The sequence below is a fragment of the Cucumis sativus genome, chromosome 6, assembly GCF_000004075.3.
Source record: "Cucumis sativus cultivar 9930 chromosome 6, Cucumber_9930_V3, whole genome shotgun sequence".
Classification (NCBI taxonomy): Eukaryota; Viridiplantae; Streptophyta; class Magnoliopsida; order Cucurbitales; family Cucurbitaceae; genus Cucumis; species Cucumis sativus.
Window position 1 is genome coordinate 16728492 of NC_026660.2, and position 23345 is coordinate 16751836.

At 33.1% G+C, this 23345-nt stretch overlaps 3 protein-coding genes across 3 annotated transcripts; all 3 read left to right on the top strand.

Moving 5' to 3' along the window:
- The first annotated feature begins 3920 nt into the window (after window positions 1-3920).
- Window positions 3921-8874, top strand: LOC101219670 (beta-glucosidase-like SFR2, chloroplastic). The gene is given in 11 exon segments (XM_004148746.3): window positions 3921-4196; window positions 4502-4783; window positions 4786-4843; window positions 4988-5126; window positions 5420-5586; window positions 6606-6827; window positions 7306-7474; window positions 7565-7798; window positions 7895-8044; window positions 8142-8271; window positions 8342-8874. Coding segments are annotated over 11 exon segments (1920 nt in total). The 5' UTR covers window positions 3921-4024; the 3' UTR covers window positions 8539-8874.
- Window positions 8875-12931: 4057 nt separating this feature from the next.
- Window positions 12932-17784, top strand: LOC101205292. The gene is given in 14 exon segments (XM_031887021.1): window positions 12932-13138; window positions 13539-13554; window positions 14171-14299; window positions 14393-14629; window positions 14632-14701; window positions 14703-14815; window positions 14818-14843; window positions 15149-15229; window positions 15302-15400; window positions 16140-16283; window positions 16450-16536; window positions 16950-17021; window positions 17117-17260; window positions 17263-17784. Coding segments are annotated over 14 exon segments (1602 nt in total). The 3' UTR covers window positions 17440-17784.
- A 971-nt stretch (window positions 17785-18755) lies between these two features.
- Window positions 18756-21660, top strand: LOC116404473 (probable dual specificity protein phosphatase DDB_G0281963). The gene is given in 7 exon segments (XM_031886935.1): window positions 18756-19159; window positions 19555-19609; window positions 19720-19776; window positions 19983-20060; window positions 20660-20844; window positions 20846-20882; window positions 20885-21660. Coding segments are annotated over 7 exon segments (954 nt in total). The 5' UTR covers window positions 18756-18874; the 3' UTR covers window positions 21142-21660.
- Window positions 21661-23345: the final 1685 nt, after the last annotated feature.

Genomic DNA, 23345 nt, shown 5'->3' on the forward strand with positions numbered 1-23345 from the left:
AATAATAGTTTCGATGTTTGAATTATTTTTATTTGATCTTACATTGCATTTTCGAGTGACATTTAAGTTATTATAATTTACGTTGCATTTTCGAGTGACATTTAAGTTATTATAATTTATGCTTGATGTACAGATTATTTCAATTTAGATTATAATCGTGTGCTTCAAAAATAAATTATTTTGATTTGAGAAATTAAAACAACCAAAAACAAAATAAGCATCGTTTATACTTAAAAATGCTACTGATTTTAGATTTCAAATTTGAGTTTGCTTCCATTCGTAATGGGTGATCATCTTGTTTCAAAATTATACACGAACAGAATGGGTGTGTTTAAGCAAAATAATAAATTTGAGAAAAACACTTAAATATTGTAACGAAAATATATGCTTAGATTAACCTAATAAATTACAACAATAATAATATTTTTTTTTATATCAAAAAACAAAATCTGATTTTGGAAACCCCACTGTCCCCCGGAAATACGAGCCCCGCCAAAACTGCGCCGTTTCAAGTTTAGAGGCCAATCGAAGAACCAAAATTAATGGTTTTCTATTTAATTTTTGTGTTTATGAGTTACACGGAAACTAATATATATACACACACACAACAATAAACTTTATATAGATTTTAAATTCGATTTTCATTTTAAACGATAAATAACTAGCAAATAATTGATGGGTAAACATTATGCATACACGGCATAATTAATAATGCAATTCATGTAAATAAATGTAACCAATACACACAAAAATGACAATAATGAACGACGTATTTAATATTTTTTAAGTTAAATTGAATGCTAACAATAATTTAAAATATATACAATGAAAGTGATTGGTAAATTAGATTCCGTACACCTTTTAAATTTAAAATAATGATAAATATAACAATTAGATTTAACATATTAACATATATAACAACCTTACAAGATAATATAAATATAACAAAATCAACTAGAGTTTATCAATAATAAAAGTTTTAATAGCATATCATACTATAAATAGGTTTATCACTAATAACTAAAAAACCACTATAAAAGTCTATCATCGATGAACTTTGCCATATATGATTTTTAAAGTATTGTTACTTGTTAATTATTTTTCTAATACAAATATTTAAAAAAATTAGAAGTTTTAAAAAACAGAAAATAAATTTACCAACAATTTACACTTCATATAACAAAATCAATAAAAATAAAGTTAATTATCTACTGAAATTATATTTTTGTGAAATGTTATATTTTTTTTACTATTTTTTCATAAAAAATTATATATTAAGGGAAGTTTTTGAAAAATGAAAGTAAATTGAAATATTTTGTGTAATTAAAAAGGGGAAAAGACGAAAGTGGAAGATGGAAGTGACGGGTGAATGAATGGAGAAAAAGGAATAACAAATGCTGAGAACGGCAACAAATGAGAGGAAAAGTGGAATTGATGGATGAATGAGGGCATTTCTGGCATTTCTGTAAAATCGAAAATAAATTTAAAATTAAAAGGGAAAGATAAAAATAACCAAATCGGGAAACCAATAATGTTGTAAAATGAGAAAAAGCGCAAAACATTTGGAACCTTGAAACAGAAATGGCTTCCGACGAATCGTACTCTTGGATTTACGTTTGCCGTCATGTCGTGTCGCATTTTTATGGGCTTTTCAAATAGGCCCATTAAGATAGCCCTTATGGCCCTTTGGGCAACTCTCATTCCGCGTCCCTTATCTTCGTTTTCGTTTCTAAGCCATTAACAAATGTAAACCAAGTAGGAAATGTTACCAAAGGTCCATATTGGTTACTTAAGTGAAATAAAAAATGAAAATATATGATGATTTATGTCTTAAAAGTAAACAATATCATACACAATTGTAGATATGTTTGGAGGATCGTCACCAATTATCATTTGATAGGTTGTTAACTGCCAACAAATTACAAGGATCGAATGTAGTATTAGACAATAAAATATTAAATTTATTTTCACTCATCAACTTAAACTTGTAGGTCAATTGACAATTTAAGATTCGAGATTCTTATCATGATAATGATATTGTTCATTGATCATACATTGTTTTGTTTCAAACCATCTTTTAATGTGTCGTAACAAAAACCGCGATATTAAATTAGTTCAAAATCAACTAGTTCACCACACCACACCACACTGAAATCACGTTGAATTGACTATTCATCACACATAACACCAATTTATTGATCACTTCATGAACCAATCAACCCATGCCCATTCGTCTTCTCTCTATAATTGTTTCTCATTCTTTTGGCACCAGGGAGAAACTTATATTTGTTATTTTATTTAAGGATTAGATCATCAATTATTTTAACATATTCAAATTTACAAAATCTAACTTATTATAATGTTGATTGGAAAGAAGGTACCATATTCTCAGTAAGACATTTTGTAGATATAGCCTCACTAAACAACAAGACATAATAAAGTGAGATATAGGACGTGAAGGTGAATGATGAAAACTACATTTTTTTTTAGAACAAACTATTTCATATAAAGTTGGCGAATAAAACAAAACTTAAAGAACAAGAAACAAAAGGAGTAGGAGAGTTCTAGACGAAACATAGGCTAAAATTCTTTCATGAATTTTCCATTTTGAAGGTTAAAATAGACAATATATATATATTTTATATTTTTCAATTCGATACAAAATTAAAATTTCAACTACTAGTATAAGAGAAAATTTAAAGTTTAAGAACTTAATAAATAAAAATCACACTTTTATGAATGCCTTTATAATGAAAAATGATTTTATAACTACTGAAACTATATTTAGAGTGTATTTAAAATTAATTTTGATTAAAAAAAAGTTAAAATAAAGATGAGTTTTTTTAAAAAAAATTTTTAGGCAATCCAAATAGATATGAAAATCTAAAAGGTTAGTCACTAAACTTTATATTTAACCAAATTGATATGACTCCAAAGTCTGATTGAAATATGAAGAAATAAAAAGACTTTTTTTACCTTAAATATCGGGTGTATACTTTAATTTCTAAGTAAATTTTAAAATCTTGAACTATATTTTAATTTAGTCTTTCATAATGCTACAAATTTAGTCTTTGTTTTGTTTCACTTTTAACCTTACTCTATGTTTAGTGTTTATTTGTACTAATTTATTTAAAATAACTATATTAATTTGCAATACTGAAATTAAATTTAAAATTGTATTTGTCATGGACATCTTTTAAAATAGCAAAATATTTAAACTATTTACAACAAAATCTACAACTTTCTTTAGTACCATTTGAGTTTTTAACTATATTTTGTAAATATATATATATATTTTTTTTGCTATTTATAACAACTCTCCTTACTTAGATAGTTATTTTCAAACTTGTTCCCTTCAAATATAGCAAAATTAACCCAAATATTTTTAAATATAACAAAATTTTACTTTCTTATCTCTATTGACGATAAAAGACGGTCATCTATATTGCGATAGACCCAAACTATAATAATTTATTATAGTATACTCCAATTTATCATGATAAATTGTGATATTTTGCTATGTTTGCAAAATTTCAATCATTTTATCATTTAGAATATTTTTTTAATTTTAAATTAATCAATATACATCAACACAAAACAAAAACAATGAATATTTATAAAAGAAAAAAAATTTAAAAAGCATAAATAAACAAAATCTCAAAAGAAAAATTATAACGTTTTTAAAATATTCAAAATTAAAAGTTTGAAATGAAACTAAATATTAACATTTGAAAATGGGTAATATTTTGAAAATATAACACAAAATTTCATATTACATTATATTTTAGTTCATTAGAATATTTTGATAATTGAAAAAGAAATCAATAAAGAAAATAGAGAAATCCAAGCATTCGAGCGGACTAACGACCTTTTAAGTTGCGAGCGAAATTAAATAATCGGCGAGTTTGAACCATTCTTCAATCTGATAATGACACGTGGATAGAGCATAACGGAAGCAGCTACCGAAATTCTTCTTCCTTGTGCTATCGCCATTGCTCACTTTACTTTTCCTGGCTTGCTTCAAATGACGCTTGTGGCTCTCTTCCTTTACGCCACCAAGATAGCCGGCGTTTTGGTTACTCTCACCGTCGCCGCCAATGCCTTCTCCTTCCACCGGTACCGGAGAAAGAATCTCCGCCCATTCCTTTCCCCCATTGATGACTCCTCTGATGTTCTCGCCGACTTCACTCTAACCGGTATCTCTCTTCTCTTCCACTCCCAACTTCTCATGAAAATTCCACGCCATTTCTTTTGTTTCTTCATTCAACAGCCCTAGAATTTCAGTGATTATTATATGCCTTGAATGCCGAGTGATTCGTGAAGACTTCATTTCCGAGGTGTTTTCTTAACTTATGGTGTTATTTTGTTCTACTTCGAAGTATGTCTATAGGGTTTGAGATTAATTGTGCACTTACAGTTGGTGTATCTGAATACTTACTGTTGATTTTTGTTATTTTTCAATTTTGATTTATTGTTTCTGTCTGTTTGTGGTTCTTTATAGAGGGCGAACGTGAGTTCTTCTTTGGTCTCGCGACTGCCCCTGCCCATGTTGAGGATCGGCTCAACGATGCTTGGCTTCAGTTTGCTGAAGAACAACCCTGTGATACATCGGAATCGCAACAGGGGATGCAGCCAGCAGATGCTTTGATGGCGTCTGCTGCTGGCGATGGTGGGTCTCAGCAGGCTGCATATTCTGAAAAGAAAAGTGATAAAGGAAAGCCTCTTAAGATAGCGATGGAAGCCATGATTCGAGGATTAAAGAAGTATGTAGGAGAAGAAGAGGGGTTGTAACAAGTGATGAATGTCAACATAACGTAGCTGCATGGCACAATGTTCCTCACCCGTAAGCACAAATCCTTTAATCCTCCACGCTTGTAAATCATTGTCGTGATTAATCATTTCTTGCTAGCTTACTATTGATTGTTAAATAAATGCAAAAATTATTTGTCTTTCAGAATGTTGAATGAGTTGTTTGGGCTTATTTCAGAGAAGAGAGACTTAGGTTTTGGTCTGATCCTGATACAGAGCTGCAACTGGCTAAAAATACTGGGAGCAGCGTGTTTAGGATGGGAATAGATTGGTCTAGAATCATGACTCAAGAACCAGTTAATGGACTTAAAGCTAGTGTGAGTTCAATTTTATTTGTCACCCTAGCTTGACATTTGATTTGCTCTCATCTCTTTTATTGAGTGTAGACTGCAAAGACTGTGATGCACAAATACTTTTCCATAACTTTGCTCACATGCATTTATCATTACTTGGGAATAATACGATTAATTAGTCCATGCTGGATAGTTTTGTGAAGCACATTAAATGACTTACTCTTGTTCATAAATGACAATGCACTAAATATTATATTTGGAGAAGTTTTTAATTGATGTAACATGGTCCAAGTCATTTTCATGATGTTACCTTTCAGGTTAATTATGCAGCATTGGAGCGGTATAAGTGGATCATCAACAGGGTTCGTTCATATGGGATGAAAGTAATGCTCACACTGTTTCATCATTCCCTGCCTCCGTGGGCTGGGGAGTATGGAGGGTGGAAGCTGGAAAAAACCGCTGATTATTTCTTGGAATTCACTAGGTTTGTGATTAATCATAATCCTTCAGGTGGTGGTTTTACCTGCCTTCTTTATTATTTAGTGCTTGTAAATGCTGTATGGGTTATGTATCATGTAGCTGCATGTAGGCAATACAGACGACTAGGAATAAAAAATTATTCAACTATATGGTTTAGTTTTCAAACTATCTCACTGTGAATGTGATTAGCAACCAAAAGAACTAAAGAGTAAGAGAAGAAAAGAAACATAGGACTTATATAGTGGTTTGACCAAGGTTGGTTTGCATCCACTTTCACAAGGGATTCATGCATCTTATTAATGAAGAAGCTTCAGAGCGATGGATATATAAACTGACTTTCGGACATCTCAAAATACTCTCATATTCCAAACCCCCTCAGTTAGCAAATTCAGCCAAATAAGCAAAGCCCAAAGCTCACTTCAGCTTCTACAAATGTCTGCATGTATATTGTCAAACTTCTTCAAAACATTGAATTGTAAAGATGGTAAAGGAAATCTGTCATGGAAGGCAAACAAAATTCTGTCCTTGCAGTTTAGTTGGTTAGCATTTGCTTATGGATGGTGGTTCCAAAAGATTCCAACTTTAGGGCATGGTTAATTTTTGGATAGTGTTTTGACCCCAATGAATTGATGCCCTGTAGCTACTAGAAACGTCATGTTGGCTTTTTAGCTGATAGAAAAGTTGCTAGATACCTTGAAGCGGCTAGAAAAGCTGCTGATGGATATATCATTCTTTTTTAATCTAAATTACTTTTAACTTTTGAGTTCTTTTCCTTCGTTTCTTGTCAAATTGTCTGACAGTATGTAATTGTATAACTCTCATTGATCTATTTCTATGATTCTTCTTTTGGAGAATGTAAAGGACATGTTTTGAGGCTAGTTGAGAGATGTGAATGTAACGGAATGCATGCTTATGAATTGAAGTCTAGATTTATACCATCTGTTCGTTGATGATACTTTTGTAGATCTCCGTGGGTTCTTTTGTTTTGCTGCTGATCCAATACTACTTGCTCCTATTTTGCAGGCTAGTAGTCGACAACACAGTGGATATGGTGGATTATTGGGTGACTTTTAATGAGCCTCATGTCTTTTGCATGCTCACCTACTGTGCTGGTGCCTGGCCTGGAGGTCAACCCGATATGCTTGAAGTTGCCACCTCTGCACTGCCTACTGGTGTTTTTCAACAGGCAATGCATTGGATAACCATTGCACACTTGCAGGCCTATGACTATATCCATGAGAAAAGGTATATTTCACTCTTAAAAACTATGAAAAATATGCGTAAAAATATTTTGAGCACTGTTGCATTCTCTAAATATCTGCAGCAACTCATGCTCACCTATGTCATACTTTCCCGTTTACTTATATTTCAGTTGAAAGAAGTTCAGTTTTCATAATTCGTTGCACTAGCAATTCAGTTGGAAGAACTTACAGTCTGTGCAACAGGAAGACTGTCAAAAGATTCACAATTACTTCTCACACGCGCACACACAAATATTAATAATTAACAACAGCATAAATACATAGAAAAAAATTGGCAATATTTTCTTGTGATGAGGAAGTTTGAGTTTCGAAAAGACCTTTCTAATTGCTTTATCAATGGGGAAGGATAGTAAAAGTTCGTTGGCCACAGTTAACATCTGGAGACAGAATTACATTGGAACCATATCTCTTCTGTTCTCTTTTCTATATTTGAATTGAAGTTCATTTTTTTACTTTTGCAGTAACTCTTCAAGTTCCATTGTCGGAGTCGCACACCACGTCTCTTTTATGCGGCCATATGGCCTTTTCGATGTTGCCGCTGTTACGTTGGCAAACACTTTGACACTTTTCCCATATATAGATAGCATTTCAGAAAAACTTGATTTTATAGGCATAAACTATTACGGGCAGGTTTCTTTCTTTTTTCTCTCTCATATCGGTTCACTTATAAAGTAATGCTTTTGTTATCTGACGTCTTGAGATTTCTCTTCCATGAATCAGGAAGTGGTATCTGGGACTGGACTAAAACTCGTAGAGTCAGACGAGTATAGTGAATCTGGACGTGGGGTGTATCCTGATGGGTTGTATCGCATGTTGCTTCAGTACCATGAAAGGTACAAACATTTGAGTCTTCCATTTATAATCACTGAAAATGGGGTATCCGATGAAACCGATTTGATTCGTCGGCCATATTTGATCGAACATCTGCTTGCTGTTTATGCTGCCATGATGAAGGTCTGCGTTCAGCTTTTTTGTCACACTATTAGTTTATGTTTCTAATTTTACAAATAAAATTGGTTTAAGAGTCACGTTTGCTTATTACCTTCATAGGGTGTTCCTGTACTTGGCTATTTGTTTTGGACTATCTCTGACAATTGGGAGTGGGCTGATGGTTATGGTCCTAAGTTTGGACTTGTAGCAGTTGATCGTGCCAATGATCTTGCCCGAATACCACGTCAATCTTATCACCTATTCTCTAAAGTAGACAACTTTCCTTTTTTCTTTTTTTCCCGTTAAAATCTACCCTCCTAACAATTGTTTTCTGACATTTAGAACACTTGGTGGTTATCATAAACAGATAGTAAACTCTGGTAAAATTACTCGCGAAGATCGTATTCAAGCATGGAGTGATCTGCACTTGGCTGCTAAACAGAAGATGACTCGACCATTTTATCGGGCTGTTAATAAACACGGTTTGATGTATGCAGGTAAGTTTATGGAATTGCAGTTTGCTAAATTAGAACTTATCATTGTGATTCTTATTTATTTCTGCTACAGGAGGCCTTGATGAGCCTATCCAACGGCCTTATGCCAAAAGAGACTGGCGGTTTGGGTACTATGAGATGGAAGGGCTTCAGGACCCATTAAGTCGCTTATACAGATCCTTCCTTATGCCTTTTTCTGTTTTAAGGAAAAAGAAAAAGAAAACTGCCAAGGATAAAACGAGGCTTCTTCTTAGACCTCTTGAACTCTAAACTTCGATTAGAAGTATAATTTTAAAAAAGATATCGCAGGTACTCGGGTTGTTCTTGAAGAATTCCACGAGTCGAGAAATTGTAGGGAGCGCCTGTTTCCTCGTATTAGGTAACGAACGAACAAAGTTAAGATGATATGGGTGATATTGTAGTCAAATAGACAAATTGAACCATCATTCACCATCTTAATTCAAGTGTCTATATGTTTGCTTGTTTGCTGCATGCTGCATGCTGCATGCTGCTTTAGTATCATCTCATAGTTACTAAGAAAACTTCTACCTGAACCTATAATGAAACGTAATTTAATCTAAAGTTTATGTTTTGATCGACCGTCTATTTATAATACCTAACTCATTTTGCTACCACATTTTTCTACCCAACTATTCATCCTTCCATTCTTCATTCATTTCAACACCTTTTGGATTGTTAGTAATTTTGGTTGCATTCAAGTCCTCCAAAACAACTAATCAGATAAACTAATTTTTCCTATAGCTTGTTTGATAATATCGGGGTCATATTCTTTCGAATTAATTGATTGACTTTTACCTATTTAAAGGTGGTTCAATGCAGAATTAAATTTTCTTTACAACTTGTATTAATGGTGTTGACTTTTATATTTTGAAAAAATGGGAGAAAGCTGGTATGGCAAAAAAAAGGCTAAAATTTATTTTATCTTTTGGTATATTGTATTTTTGTAGCAATTAGACCAAACATTGCATCTATTTGATAGAGATTTTGTATATTGTTGTGCTTCATACCCTGGGGTTTGTAGGAATTGGGGATATGTTTTTAGGCTTTGACCAAGAACACTAGACTCTACAAACTTTTGGTTTTGAAGTCCATACCGTTCTTTTTTTAATGAGAATTTATAATTGGACTGAAATTTAGAGAAGTTTAATATTTGAACATTTAGTTGAGTTAACGTGTTCAACTACACTTATAAAGTACTTTATAGTTTAATAAAACAAGATGGAAAAAGAGTGAAACTTAAACTTTAGTCTATAAGGATTAGAATAGTCTCATTTGTTGGTGCTCATAAATGTTTAAAATTGTTAAAATTAATTTTGTTATTTCTAAAATCACAAAGAAAATGATTAAATTTCAATAGTTGTGTTTAAGAGTGTTAGAACTAAAATTTGAATTGATTTTGGGTACTAAATGTGTGTATTTTGAAATAATTTTTAAAGTGAAGTAATTTTACCCTTTTCAAAATAATTTTTAAATATGTTCAATTTGACAAATGCCTCATTATTTATCTACTTCTGTGCTTGACATAATATTATTTAGGTTAATTTACAAATTTAGTCCATCAATTGAGGGTTTGCTGACTAATGAAAAAAAATTACTTTTCATTAGATTCATTTGATATTTAATAATAATGAATGCCACTTGAATAGCTTTTTTTTAATTTTTTTTATTTCACGATTTACGAATTGGATTACATCTATGAATTTATGTAAATTTAGAAAATTGTAATATATCATACGATCAAATTGTGTTAATCATTACCATAGATTGTTAAAAAAGTAAATATGAGAGAATTTATAAATAAGTAATTAATAATCGTAATAACAATAACAATAAAGGAATACGAGTTTAATTTATAAACATGTAAGGTAATCAATGAAAAAGTTGGAGGAATCCTTAGAATAAGGAATGAGAATATGGTTGATTAAATTTTATAGAGGAATCGAATTACCTCTTCCACGGATAGCCATTACCAAAACTATCAAATCAAATTAATGATGGGTCTCATCAACTAGTTCTATTCCTATATTTTGATCAACCATGTATGTGTATGTATATGGTTGTATTAAAAGATACTCTGGTTTTATTTTATTATACAAAATTATATATCAATTTTAGTACGACCAATCCTTCTATTTTATTCATTGAACTAATAAAAGGCTTTTATGAGTTTATTTTGGATGTTACTAGACATGATAAGTCCAAATTATAATGCTTATATTATAAAAGTTGAAAATTGTTGTATTGAGACAATGATGGCTTGCTAATGATCATAGTCATTTACAAAATAGAAAATCATGTCAAATTAGTAATTGTAAGATCTATTTTCTCGATACTCATATCTTTAATTGTTTCAAATCGACTGTGTTTGATTGATTTTTAGATATAAACATTGTCTTTAATGGCCCTCTTGTCCATCATATTTTATCAAGGAAAGTCGTAGGCACAATGAGATTTGACATCAGTGGAGTGAATGTCAAATCCTCAAAGGAGGGGTTTTTGCTTACAGATAGATTGTGACAAGATAGATTGTGACAACTCTCAACAAAACTGATGTACAGTACGCTTCCAATCACGAAAGCAACACGGAATAGGTATTTTAAGCATTTAAGGTGGAGGAAGCCTTATTTAAAGAGTAGTACAATAGAATAACAAAGATGAGAATGAAAAGCGAGAAAAAGTTCGTTGTGGACTAGCCTTATGTGTGGATGTGAATGTTTTGATAATTTTACGACATCTTCATAAGGCTATTTCTCATTATAATTTAATCGGAAGCCGGTTTTCATTAAAAAAAAAGAAAAAGAAAATCCCACATTGGAGGAGTGAGTAATTACCCATTAAACAGTTTGAAGCCACGTGAGATGTCACGTGATTATTAGAAAAAATGAATAAAAAATTATCTAAAGTTTCATTGGGGGAGGCTGATTTCCAACTCTTTTATGCTTTTGTCGTTGATAATGGGGACGGGGAGATTGCTTTAACCGGAATACGGGATTCTCACCCCGTGTTTTCAACGCACAGATTGAAGTTCCGACTCCCTCAGATTATCACCTCCACTCCCCAACGCCGCCGTCTTCTTCGACATTGGATTCAAGTCCACCTTCCCGCCCTCCCTCCTACTCTTTCCCTATCTCCCTACTCTTCTTCCCGGTCCTTGTTGCACAACCTAACTCTTCTTCCCCGGCTACAACTTCCTTCTTATCAACTCCACTGTCTCTGAAGATCTAGACTCGAAATTTCGTTTTCATGCTCTTATTGAGTTCTGGTTATTAGGGTTTTCTTTCGCCTTGCCTCCACTTTTCTCACTTCCATTGGCGTACTTCTGCTGAAATTAGAGGTTTAATTTTTTCATTTCTCTATCTTTTTGGCATTTTGGATTCTTCTGCTGTTTCCTTTTTCTCCTCATTCATTGGATTCTTTTTTTTTTTCTGCCTAACATCGTAAATATCGATGCTCTCTGTTTGTTTTGAATTTTTCTTGCTTCTTAACTTTTACCTAGTTTTTTGGAATACGTAACATGGATAAATCAGGAAAAAAAGAATTACGTGCTTCTCCCTGGGTATATATTGATTCGGAAAAAATGTGATTCTTGAATTACTACATGCAATCTTTTCATAGTTGGTTCGGGTTGGGAATGCATGTTAAATTAACTTTGTGATTGATCTTTGTCACTCGTATTCATCTGTCTACCACATTGGTAATGGAGATGAGGGATTTTCTTAAATATGGATTATGGACTTGTATCATCCATCAGATTGTGTTATTTTCGTTTTAGTAAACTCTATTATTTTGATTTTCTATACTCTTTTTTGCTTTTGGACGGCTCTACTTCATTGATAACGCTCTTCACCACAGCTGTACTCTGGAAAATGGGTACTCCTGTCTTGATTTTGTCTCGTTTGGGATCAAGAGATGTTTATATGTTTCTCACAAGAAGAAATACAATAAGTATAGGATTTATTACACAATTGGTCATAAAATCTAAAGAAGTACAACAATAGTTTATAGTTGTAGTCGTGCAATATAGAAGCACACCAACTTACTACATTTCCTTTTTTTTTTTCCCGCAAAGGAACCTTTTACACAACCTTGACTGCAGAAGTTAAAAGGGAAAGGATTGTGAGTGTTAGGTGCACCGTAGTGAAACCTCACCATCAAAATGTGCAAGTTTTGCCTCTAACAACACTGGTCGTGAATGTTTACAACTGATCTCTCTCAGTTATTTTTTATATTTTTATTGTTATTTTTTCTTTTTCTGCAAGGCTAGATTTCGTTTCAATCTATTAATGTGATTGGCCATATTTTGGTGAACTTATTTGTTACAAATCAAAGGGAAAAGAAATCAGCCTTGACTATATACTTCTTTTGTCTACAGGCTACAATCCTGCTTGGTTGCTCTGGACCTCGTATGGTCATTAAAAATGATTGAATTGAATATTTCTTGAAATTGTACATTAAATTCACTTTTCAATGGCTCGTAAGGGTAATCAACAGAAAACAGGGTCAGAGGCCATGCATCGAACAGTAAAAAAAAGGTTCAGATTTGCAGTCCAAGGGGCAAGGAAGAGCACGAGAAATAAAGGTATTTCCCGGAGAGGAACTACCAAATGACAACCAGCATAGTCGACCGTTCGAGGAAGGGATGATGAATAGTGACTCTGGAGAAGGTTTGAAGAATCTAAAAAAGTCTGCAAAGTCCTTGAGAAAAGAAAAACAAGGAATTGAAGGACTTCATGGTCCAGAGGAACCAAATTTTCCCTCCGAAGAATCTGAGAACTGCGATGGAAACAACGGAGGCTCTAGTGTAGGAGAACAATACAAGGGGTCTTCTGGTGATAAGGACCAGGTTCAGGTAGATGGAAGCTTCAGCTTCTTTTTGAATGGAGAACACATCAGAAGTGTGATGGCTAATCTGAATTTTTCGGATAATTTTGGTGAAAAGTTCTGTGGAATCTATGTCATCAATATTTGAAGCATCCCATGTGTTTTTGGAGCAACATAGACCCCTGTTGAATTCTTTGAAGAACAACTTACTAAACACAAGTGATTATGTGGTAAAGAAGATTATGACAGCATATCCATTGTTCTGAAATGGATGATGCATTTTGGGAACATAATACTTCTCTTCTCGATTGTATGGTTGGACTGTGCCTCAGGGGCATCGATTCCTTTATTCGTATGGGGACAACATCCTTCTTTGCAGTTATATGGTTCTCCATTCTTTCAACGATTGCCATGGTTGGATTTCTTAAATTCCTTGTTGTCTTGGTAAGCTCTTGAAATACTCTTGCATTGGTGTCACTTCCTATCTCGTTTTATCTTGTTTATGTGTAACAACATCCATGAGTTTTTTTTTTTTTTTTTTGTTTGGCTTGTCGGTGTTAGTGCTATTTTATGAGATCTTTGGTGTGAGAGAAACATCCACTGTTAAGAAGGGTGGAGAGGTCTAAAGGAGGATGTGTAGTCTCTCTTCAATAAAACGGAGGACGTAGTCCTTGTTAGGCTTCATATTTCCTTTGGGGCTTCAGCATATAAGTTTTTTGCTACTATCCTTAGTTCTCTTAGTTTACTTGATTGAAACCATTTTTTTATTGGGCTTCCTTTTGTTAATATTTTATTTCTATATGTCCATGTAATCTTTCATTTGTTCTCAATGAAAATTTAATTACTCTTAGAAAAGAAAGGCATCAACGAGTCGTTTGTCCTATGTTAGTTGTGTAGATTTGTGATACAGTTCCCAACTGGTGCAATGCTTTGTAGTTTGTATTACTTGATTGACAAATTTGATACAAAAAGGTGTTGGTATGAAATTGACTATTGAGATAGCCATGTATTGATTATGCTGAAATACCCCATGTTGACTCGTAAATAATTTATGGATCAGGTAGCAGCTGCTTCCTTGGAATTTTTGTCGGGTTTGCTTTTGCTATTTTGGTCATCGCCATCTCTGGAGCAGCTTTCCTTTGGTTCTACGGAAACTTTTGGATGACAATGCTGATTATCTTCCTTGGAGGTAATTTCTTTACCTTTGGAACGTGCACAATTTTTCCGTTTATGCCAACATCATGTCAAGGCTTATTCATTGAGGTATCACAACAATTTTCAGGATTGGCCTTTATATTGAGCCACGAAAGAGTTGCACTTTCGATCACCACTTTATATTCGGTTTATTGTGCATGGGTATGCACTGGATGGCTTGGTTTGCTTTTGGGCCTGAATTTGTCATTTATTTCAAGCGATGCACTGATTTATGTCCTAAAGAACAACATGAATGAGCATAGGAGATCAAACAGATATCCTGAACAAACAACTGGGATGCAAGATCAGTCTAGCTTCTCTCATGATGATCCATGCAGACATCATCTTCTGAATTTAGCGGAACAGGTTTTGCTGCTGATCGGTGTCCAGGCACACCCAACCAGTGGAGCTGATTCTGAGATATCTTCCGAAGATGAAGTTGTTCGTTTGCTGAATTGTTCAGATCACTATGCAGCTTTGGGATTGTCTCGGTATGAGAATATAGATACTTCCTACTCAAGAAGGAGTATAGGAAAAAGGTGAACTTCTGCATTAATGTTGCTACAGTTTGCATGATCTATTCTCTGTTCTAATATTTATAATCACGAGTTTCCGATTCCATCAATGTATATTTCTGTTGGATTGGCATATTTTTTGTTTGTCATGTTGGTGATCATGACCTTCTGTTATTTAATAACACTGCATTTTGTATTGATTAATGGAAGAAAATCTCACTTAGTATTTATTAGTGGTGTCGTACTTTTGGGAAATTAGGTGTTTTCTGCAATACTCTTGATTATTGTGATCTTCTATTTTGTTGAATGAGCTTGTAAACTGGTTACAGGCTATGTTGGTTCATCCGGATAAAAATATGGGCAATGAAAAGGCTGCCGAAGCATTTAAGAAACTTCAAAATGCATACGAGGTAAAACTTTTTCTGAGTTTTGTATTACTGTGTTTCTTGAGAGTTGTAAGTCATTTTTATTATTTTTCATAGGTTTTACTTGATTCGATAAAGCGAAAAACCTATGATGATGAGCTGAGAAGGGAAGAGCTGCTAAACATTTTCCGGAGGTTTCAGAGTGATTCACAGAAGGTATAACCCCCATCCCCACCCACCCAACCCACCCACAGAAAGAAAGAAGAAGAGAGAATTTCCTTGTAGAAATTCCTTTAGCCTTCCTGACCCATCTTCATTTATAGAAAGGTGAAAAGGAAAAAAAAACGAAATTGAGTGACAGTGTTTTGTCAGTAATTAAATTATAAGACAAGCTGCTGAGAAATATGGAATTATGACTTAACTTGGGATCTTGGCTATGTGAACCCATTCATTTGCCCGAAAAGAAACCAAAAAGAAAAAAGAGAGAGAAACAAAACAAAAACAAAAAAACATCAATTGAGCTACAATGATGAGGACTTGATGTTTCACGGAAAGCTGATATAATCTTGCGTTGGTACCATCATTTTCTTTTCACATTTTGGCATGTTCTATTGAATACTTTGACCTGAGGTTTTAAAGATTAAGTTGCATCATGTATGTATTTGGCTCCTACTGATAAACTACTATGACAAATAAAACGAAAAAAAAGAAAAGAGAGAAAAACACAGGCAAAAACACTCGAAAACAAAAGGAAAATAAAATTGAAGTTAAGACAAGGCTATTGGCCTATCAGAGAAGACCTGAACATTTTCTGTGTAATACACTTCGCTTTTCATAAAGATGTTGTCCTTCATTGTAACTTATACTTGGGCAGTGTGTTAAGTATTCGATGGTAGTTTCCATGCCCAAGTTTTTTGTTCGAGTATCTTAAGTTATGGATGCATTTATTTTTTAGAGTGGTCCATTTGGGTTTCCACGTTCGGCAACAAACAGAGAGGATCCTTTTGGTGAATCAAGACGAATAGCCTGCAAAAAGTGCAACAATTTTCATTTATGGATACACACTAGGAAATTGAAATCTCAAGCAAGATGGTGCCAGGTTTTTCCCTTCCATTTTAGACCGACTCTTGATTTATTTAGGTTTTTGATCTATTATCCTAGTGATGCATCTTATGGTACTTATGCTCACGTTTTTTCTAAGAGAAAAGATAGATTCTTATGTTGGATGCTTTGTGTATTGTTTTGTACATTTTCGTTCTTTAAAGGAATGCAAAGATTTTCATCAAGCAAAGGATGGGGATGGGTGGGTGGAGCAATCTTCACAGCCTTTTCTTTTTGGATTGCTGCAAAAGGTGTGATTTGCTTACTTGTGGATTGGCTTCTTATCAAGACGTGACATAATTTGATTTGTGGATATCTGTTGAATTATGTGACTTACCTATTTCCATTAATACGATGCTTATAGAAAATGCTATAGTGGTATCGTACTGATGATTCTAATGTTGATTTTAAGGGTATTCACGTAGATGTATTTGATGATACACAAACTAGGTAGTGTGATTTATCAAGAAATTCAAGTAACATGCATCTTAATTTGACTTTTGAGAGCTTTGAACTCTTTGTTGGTATAACGAACCAAATAGTCTTATCCGATTAGACTGTACCTACTCGGTTAATTTCAGTGAAAAAAGTAGTGGAATTTGGTTGCACTGAAGGATGCATGTTATATTATTCCTTTAACGCTAAAACTATGTTCTCTGTGCAGGTAGATGCTCCTTGTGCATACGTATGTGCAGAGAGCCGAATATATGATGCAACTGGATGGTATGTTTGTCAGGTAATGTCGTGAACGATCATGTCAAGTAATGTTGATATCATGCTTACCTATATAGCATCACCCACAACTTTGTATATTGGTGATTTTTGGTGCAGGGAATGAGATGTCCAGCTAACACCCACAAGCCAAGTTTTCACGTAAACACAAGTGTAACCTCTAAGCAAAACACCACTAGAGGGTCAAGTTCTAGCCAAAGAGGAGGACAGATGCCTGCATCAAATATAGAAGAGAACATGACAGAGAAGAAGAGTTCTTTGAGTGGTTTCAGAATGCCATGCAGACAGGTGCATTTGACAACGTTGGTGGTAGCGCCACGGAGAGCCCTCCGTCTAAAGCAGGAGGAAGTTTTAGCAAGAGCAGTAACAATAGTGGCAGCAGTGGTAACAAGAAAAAGAAGAAAGGAAAGAAGCAGTGGTGATTATGGAGAGGTTATTTGGTTAAACATGCTAATAATTTTGAAGTGTATGGTAGCTGAGTGATTATTAAATATACAAGGTAAAGGTAAGGTAGCTCTTATAGGAAATTTAAAAAACGAATGGTGTAGAGAGAGAAGATTGGAAAGCCATTGAAGGGAAGGATGGCATTAAGAGTTTGTATATAGAGAGAGTAGCGGTTTTAACTGTCATAAAATGGCCTGATTTACCCCGAAGTTTAGACAGGTTGGAAATGTGTATCCTGAACCCCTGAGGTAATTGCACTAACCTTATATATGAAGAATTATTTGGAAGATGGCCTCAAAATTGGCTGTTTCCTTCATTCCCCACATTGCATATTTCTCCACTTTCTCCCTTACATGTGAACATGCATCTTCTAGGACTAGCTCGATTCCCATTACTCGATGAAAGAATTCGAAACGTTCTTTCATCGATTTTCATACATGTGTGATAAAAAAAAAGGCCTTTACTGGAGTTTTACTCGATTTTCATTGCTTCTCTTCTGCTAATGTTTGTAAATAGGCCGAGAGTTTTATTTCTTTACCATCCACTCGTTATTCAGTTCACGTCATGACGGTATTTTTCTTTTTCATTCAGATTGGTTTGATGGATGAACATAAATTATAATTTATAATCTATTTTATAAATTATAGCTTCTGATAGGTTTCTATATTTTGTTTCTCACCATTTTATAAATGTGGTATTTATAATTGATGTATAAAAAGTTTTTGAAACATTGTCGAAAAAAAATATATATATAACAAAATTTCAAGTTATATTAAAGATAAGAATGGACTTATTTATATAATTTAAAACTTTGCTACCTGTTTTGTAAATACTTTTAGCAATTTTGTAATTTACAATTATTTTCTTTATTTAAACAGTTATTTATTAATTGTAAAGATAGATTTCTATATTTTAGCAAATGTAATTTTTGTTGTATTAATAAATAATTTAGTTAATTTTATTAAATTTGAAAAACAAGTTACTACATAAAAATAATGATGTAATATTTATTTATGTAAGACCCGTAACCAAGTTATTCAATAATAAAGCTTAAATTTGGCAAACACAATTACACTTCATATTACTAACATTAATACACTTCATAGTTCATAAACTCTCATTTTACCAAATATAATACACCAAAATAATACACTTTATAGTTCATATTACCGTTATAATTTTACAAAATAAAAAACACAAATAGTATTTTAAAAAAAGCTACTGCAAATAATCAAATTATGCAAATTACATTAATTTGCATAATTTATTATTTAAACTTTTATTTCTAAAAAAATAATTGAGCCGGTTCGCCCCTCTTCTTCTTCTTCTTCTTCTTCTTCTTCTTCTGCCATTTCCGTACTTCGGATAAAGAGCCAACAATCTCTCCCTTCTCAACGTCGAAGTTTGGCTCCAATGGATACTCTTACACTTTTCTCCCCTTCTTCTTCTTCATTTCATTCTTCTCTGAAGTCTCCTAATCTTTTTCTTCTTCGAAATGGCTCTCGCTCTTTCTCTGATTTTCCGAATGTATGCTCTTCCTTTCCCACTCTCAATCTTTCAACTCCTTTCTCTAGAAAATCCATCATTCTCGCTGCTAAGAAGCCCAACGCTCAGCCTAACAAGGACGACGCTCACCGCTCCCTTCCCAAACCTGACGAGTCTATCGGCTTCTTTCCCGAAGCTGTTCTACTTAAGGAGGTGAAATTCTATACTATTCTTTCTTCATACTTATGTTCCTTATCTTTAACTGCCTGCGATTCTTAAACTATTTCCAACCGGTTTCGACCTAAGAACTGAGAGGCCGAAATTAAATAAGTCAGGAATTCTTGGTGGTTTGTTAGAATGTGGTTACCTATGTAAGAAGTCTGAGAACGAATCGGTTTCTTTTGGTTACCTTCTGATATGCCATTAGAGAAACGTATAAGAAATGAGAATTGAAAATTTGATAGGAAGGATAGATGTTGTACTTTTCGTACTCTGTCTTTGAGTTAAAGTTTATAGGAAGCTGCTCAGATATACTGACGTTTAATCTGCTTATATTCTTTTGTAAGTGTGATAAATTTCTTGACTGTACTTTTGGTTTTAATTGGCAGAAAAAAGTTGCAGAAGATGGTCAATTTCTTCCCGAATTTGCTGATGCCGAAGAAGGTGATTGTTTATCTTCCAATTTGGATCCATTCATTTGCTTTCCTTTTAGAAAACTATTGCTCTGGCTATGAACAGGAGTTATCAAATTCACTTTTGCTCTCATTTTGCAGAAAAGCTTTATGAATATTTAAACCTCCAGTTGGAAAGTGAATCCAAAGTTGAACAAAGTAAGCTTACTTTCTGCTTATTCTGGTCAAGTATGATTGAAATAACACAATGAATAGGGAGATGATATTTTAATTATAGATACAATCAGAAAAATGTTGTGTTTATTTAGTTTATGTAATTTTCTCGTCCAACTATTCTCTAAAAAGGAAAAAGTTTTATCTTATATTTGAAGTGATGTGTTGCGTTGCTTACCTCGTTTCTGCAGTGCGTCACTATGAGATAGTTTTTTTAATTCACGAGAAGAACGCAGAAGAGGTCGAGAGTGTAATTGAGAAAGTTCAAGGTAATGTAACTATTTTGACCCTTTAGCTTTCTTGTGTGACTTTGTGTTGCTTTTAAGGTGTTAGTTTGAATAAAATGGTCATGACCTTTAGTTCTCTTTCAAAACTCCATTTTGGCTGAAGTTGCATGTCTGAGCCTTGTACAGTTTTTCCAGTTTATTGCTCATTTGTGTAGCATAGCATGTGAAATCTCACAACAGTTCTTTTTTCTTCTTCCCACCTGAGTTCTAGTTAGATATGTTTTCTGTAAGTAGCATTGTAGAAGTGAATGTGATTTCCATTTCATGTGCAAGTCCAAAATCAGGTTCGACATCTCAAGAACAGCCTATTGATATTTGCATCCATGTTTCCATGTTTCTTTGCTGCCCATTTGTGCAGCATGTGAAATCTCGTAACTGTTTCTTTTTCTCCCGAGTTCTAGTGCTATATGTTTTCTGTATGTAGCGTTGTTGAAGTGAACGTGATTTCCTTTCCATGTGCAAGTCGAAAATCAGGCTCATCATCTCAAGACCAGCCCGTTGATCCTAGTTGCATCCATGTTTCTCTTGAATTTTGTAGAATTTTCCATTAGTTTCTGATTGAAACATAAACGCTGTTACAGGTTTTCTAAGGGAGAAGAAAGGGAAGCTATGGAGACTGAGTGACTGGGGAATGCGAAGATTAGCGTACAAGATAAAGAAAGCCAAATATGCACATTACATATTGATGAATTTTGAACTGGAGGCCAAATGGATTAATGAATTTAAGAGCATGTTAGATATGGATGAAAGAGTAATTCGACATCTTTGTGATTAAGAGGGATACTGCCATCACCGAAGATTGCCCTCCCCTCCTGAGTTTCATACCCTTCGTGCCGGAATAGATGATGATGATGACAATGAAGAAGATGACATGGATGATTACAACAGTGACGATGAAATGGAATGGGATGATGAGGCGGAGCTGGATGATTATGACGAAGGTTTAGATGATGGGATTATCATTGTTGACAGTGACAACGACACTGACGATAACAGCATAAGTACGACCTCCAAATCAACTGCTGCAGGGAACAGAGGCTTGAGAAATAGAACTAAAAAATGAATGGACAGCTTCGATTTTGGCAGTAGAAGTTGTGGTGAGTTTCATGGCATTGGCTTTGAAGTTTGCTATGAATGCATTGAGCTAATTCTACGAATCCGTGGTGGAGTTTGGCTTCATTTCAGGTATTAAGTTACTGAAAACTGCCATTATTTTTTCCTGAATCATTTGCCCTTTCACAGTTAAAAGGCTTGGAGGTGTTGTAGATCATGTCGATGAACCACATGCCACTCAATTTTGAAATCATCTTCATTACCAGCTTTTATCCATAGGAATCAAAGGTACATGTCGAATCATTCTTTATGTCCATATCGAAGTGATTGTCAAATTCTAAGGGAAACATAGTGATGATGTATGGATGAGATAATTAAGAATTTTAGTGTCATAATATGGAAGTAAAAATGATAAACACAATGAGGAACGTCGTTTTCTAAGAGTTGAGCTTGCAAAGTTGGACGTTTTTGTGAGACGGATCGTAGTTGGATGTTAATTACATTATTTTTGCTATTTTTTTGTTTTTAATTTTACTTCAATTAAAACAGTTCCTTTAAAAATATATAGCGTTGGGGTTTCAAAGTTATTAGGTGAGATTTATGTTTATCAGTGTTTTTTCGAATTTGAATGAAATATCATGACAATTAGTGTCAAGTTAAACTAACTTTTTACTATTTTATTTAGAGCCATAGATGGGGTTAGGCTTTTGCGTCATAATTAATTTCCTACCATCAACTTTTCAACTAGTTGCCTTTATTTAAGTTGAAAGAACAAACTTAAATTTTTAATTTAGGAAAAAGATGATCGACAAATCAAAGAAAAAGGATTTTGATGCCAGAGGATTAAGACATGAGATTTCTCTAATCCCAAACAAGTTCAAATTTATCTTTTATCTTGTCAAAATTCTCCTAACAAGCTTAGTTAAATTTGAGTGTACTCTTTTTAAGAGATCGGTTTGTCCTACATATTTTCTTCAAGTTCTTTTTTTAAAAAAGAAAAGTTGTTAATAGTTAAAGAAATTTAGTCAAACAATGAACGAATGTTATCTCTTGAAAAAACACATTTTGATAGAGTATAAAAAACACCCCTTTTACCAGCTACTTTGAAAGAAACGTTTTGCTATTTGTTTTGATTATTTGTATTTATATAATTAACCAAAAAGTTAACCGCTTTGTTTATTGACTCCATATTCATCTTAAACCATTGATTGATCCAAGAGCTTAGATGAATATACCATTGATTGATCCAAGAGCTTAAAATGATAGAAGCAATTATTGCTTTTGGTATACAAAAATAAATTCAATCATGATGATGCTTACAATTATAAGTACGAAGTTTGGTGTTTGCCAACAACTTACAACTCTAACATTTTAATTAGTATCGCACGATAAGATATTACTTTCAAATGTTCAGTTTTAGTTTATATTTTCTTAATATATCTTAAAAGTTAGTATTTATTTTAAATCTTAAAACAAACTAATTTTTATTTACTGATTTTTGATAAATTTTGGAATAATATTCATATCTGTGTTTTCTTAACAAGGAGAATTAGAATTGAATTACAAAGAACCAGTTAGAGTTCTACAAGAGAGATAACTATATATTTTGCAATGTGCTTTAGAATTACAACTCGGAAATCTTTTATAGACCTTAGATATCAAACATAAATTAAATTAAGAAAAGTAACAGAAAATAGCAAATCAAATAGGACATACGACACCCTTTATCTGTTACGATTTTAAAAAGATTACAAACTAATAGAATAAATTAGATTGAACACGATTCCTTATCTAATAAGATTATGTTAAAATAATATTATTGTATCCTATTTATAATTTACAACAAAATTAAACATTAAAACTAAAAAATAACACCTAAAAATCTTCCTCTTGGACAAGAAGTCTCAAGTTCAAATTCCTACCCAACATTTAGTGCAATACCTTTGCAAAAAAGAAAAAATTCTAAAATAATTAATGTACTAATTTCCTATTTATGAAACTTTTGACTTTTTTTATTAACGAAACTTTTGACTTTTAGTATGTTTCATAAATAAATAAATAACTGAGACATCGATTACTTATTATACATAATAATTACAACAATAAATGTTTAAACACAAAAAAAGAAAAACTTGTACAATGTTATTTATGAAATCTAAAAGCAACTTTTCTTTTTCTTTAATAAAGTGATTTTATCAAAGAAATCTTTACGAT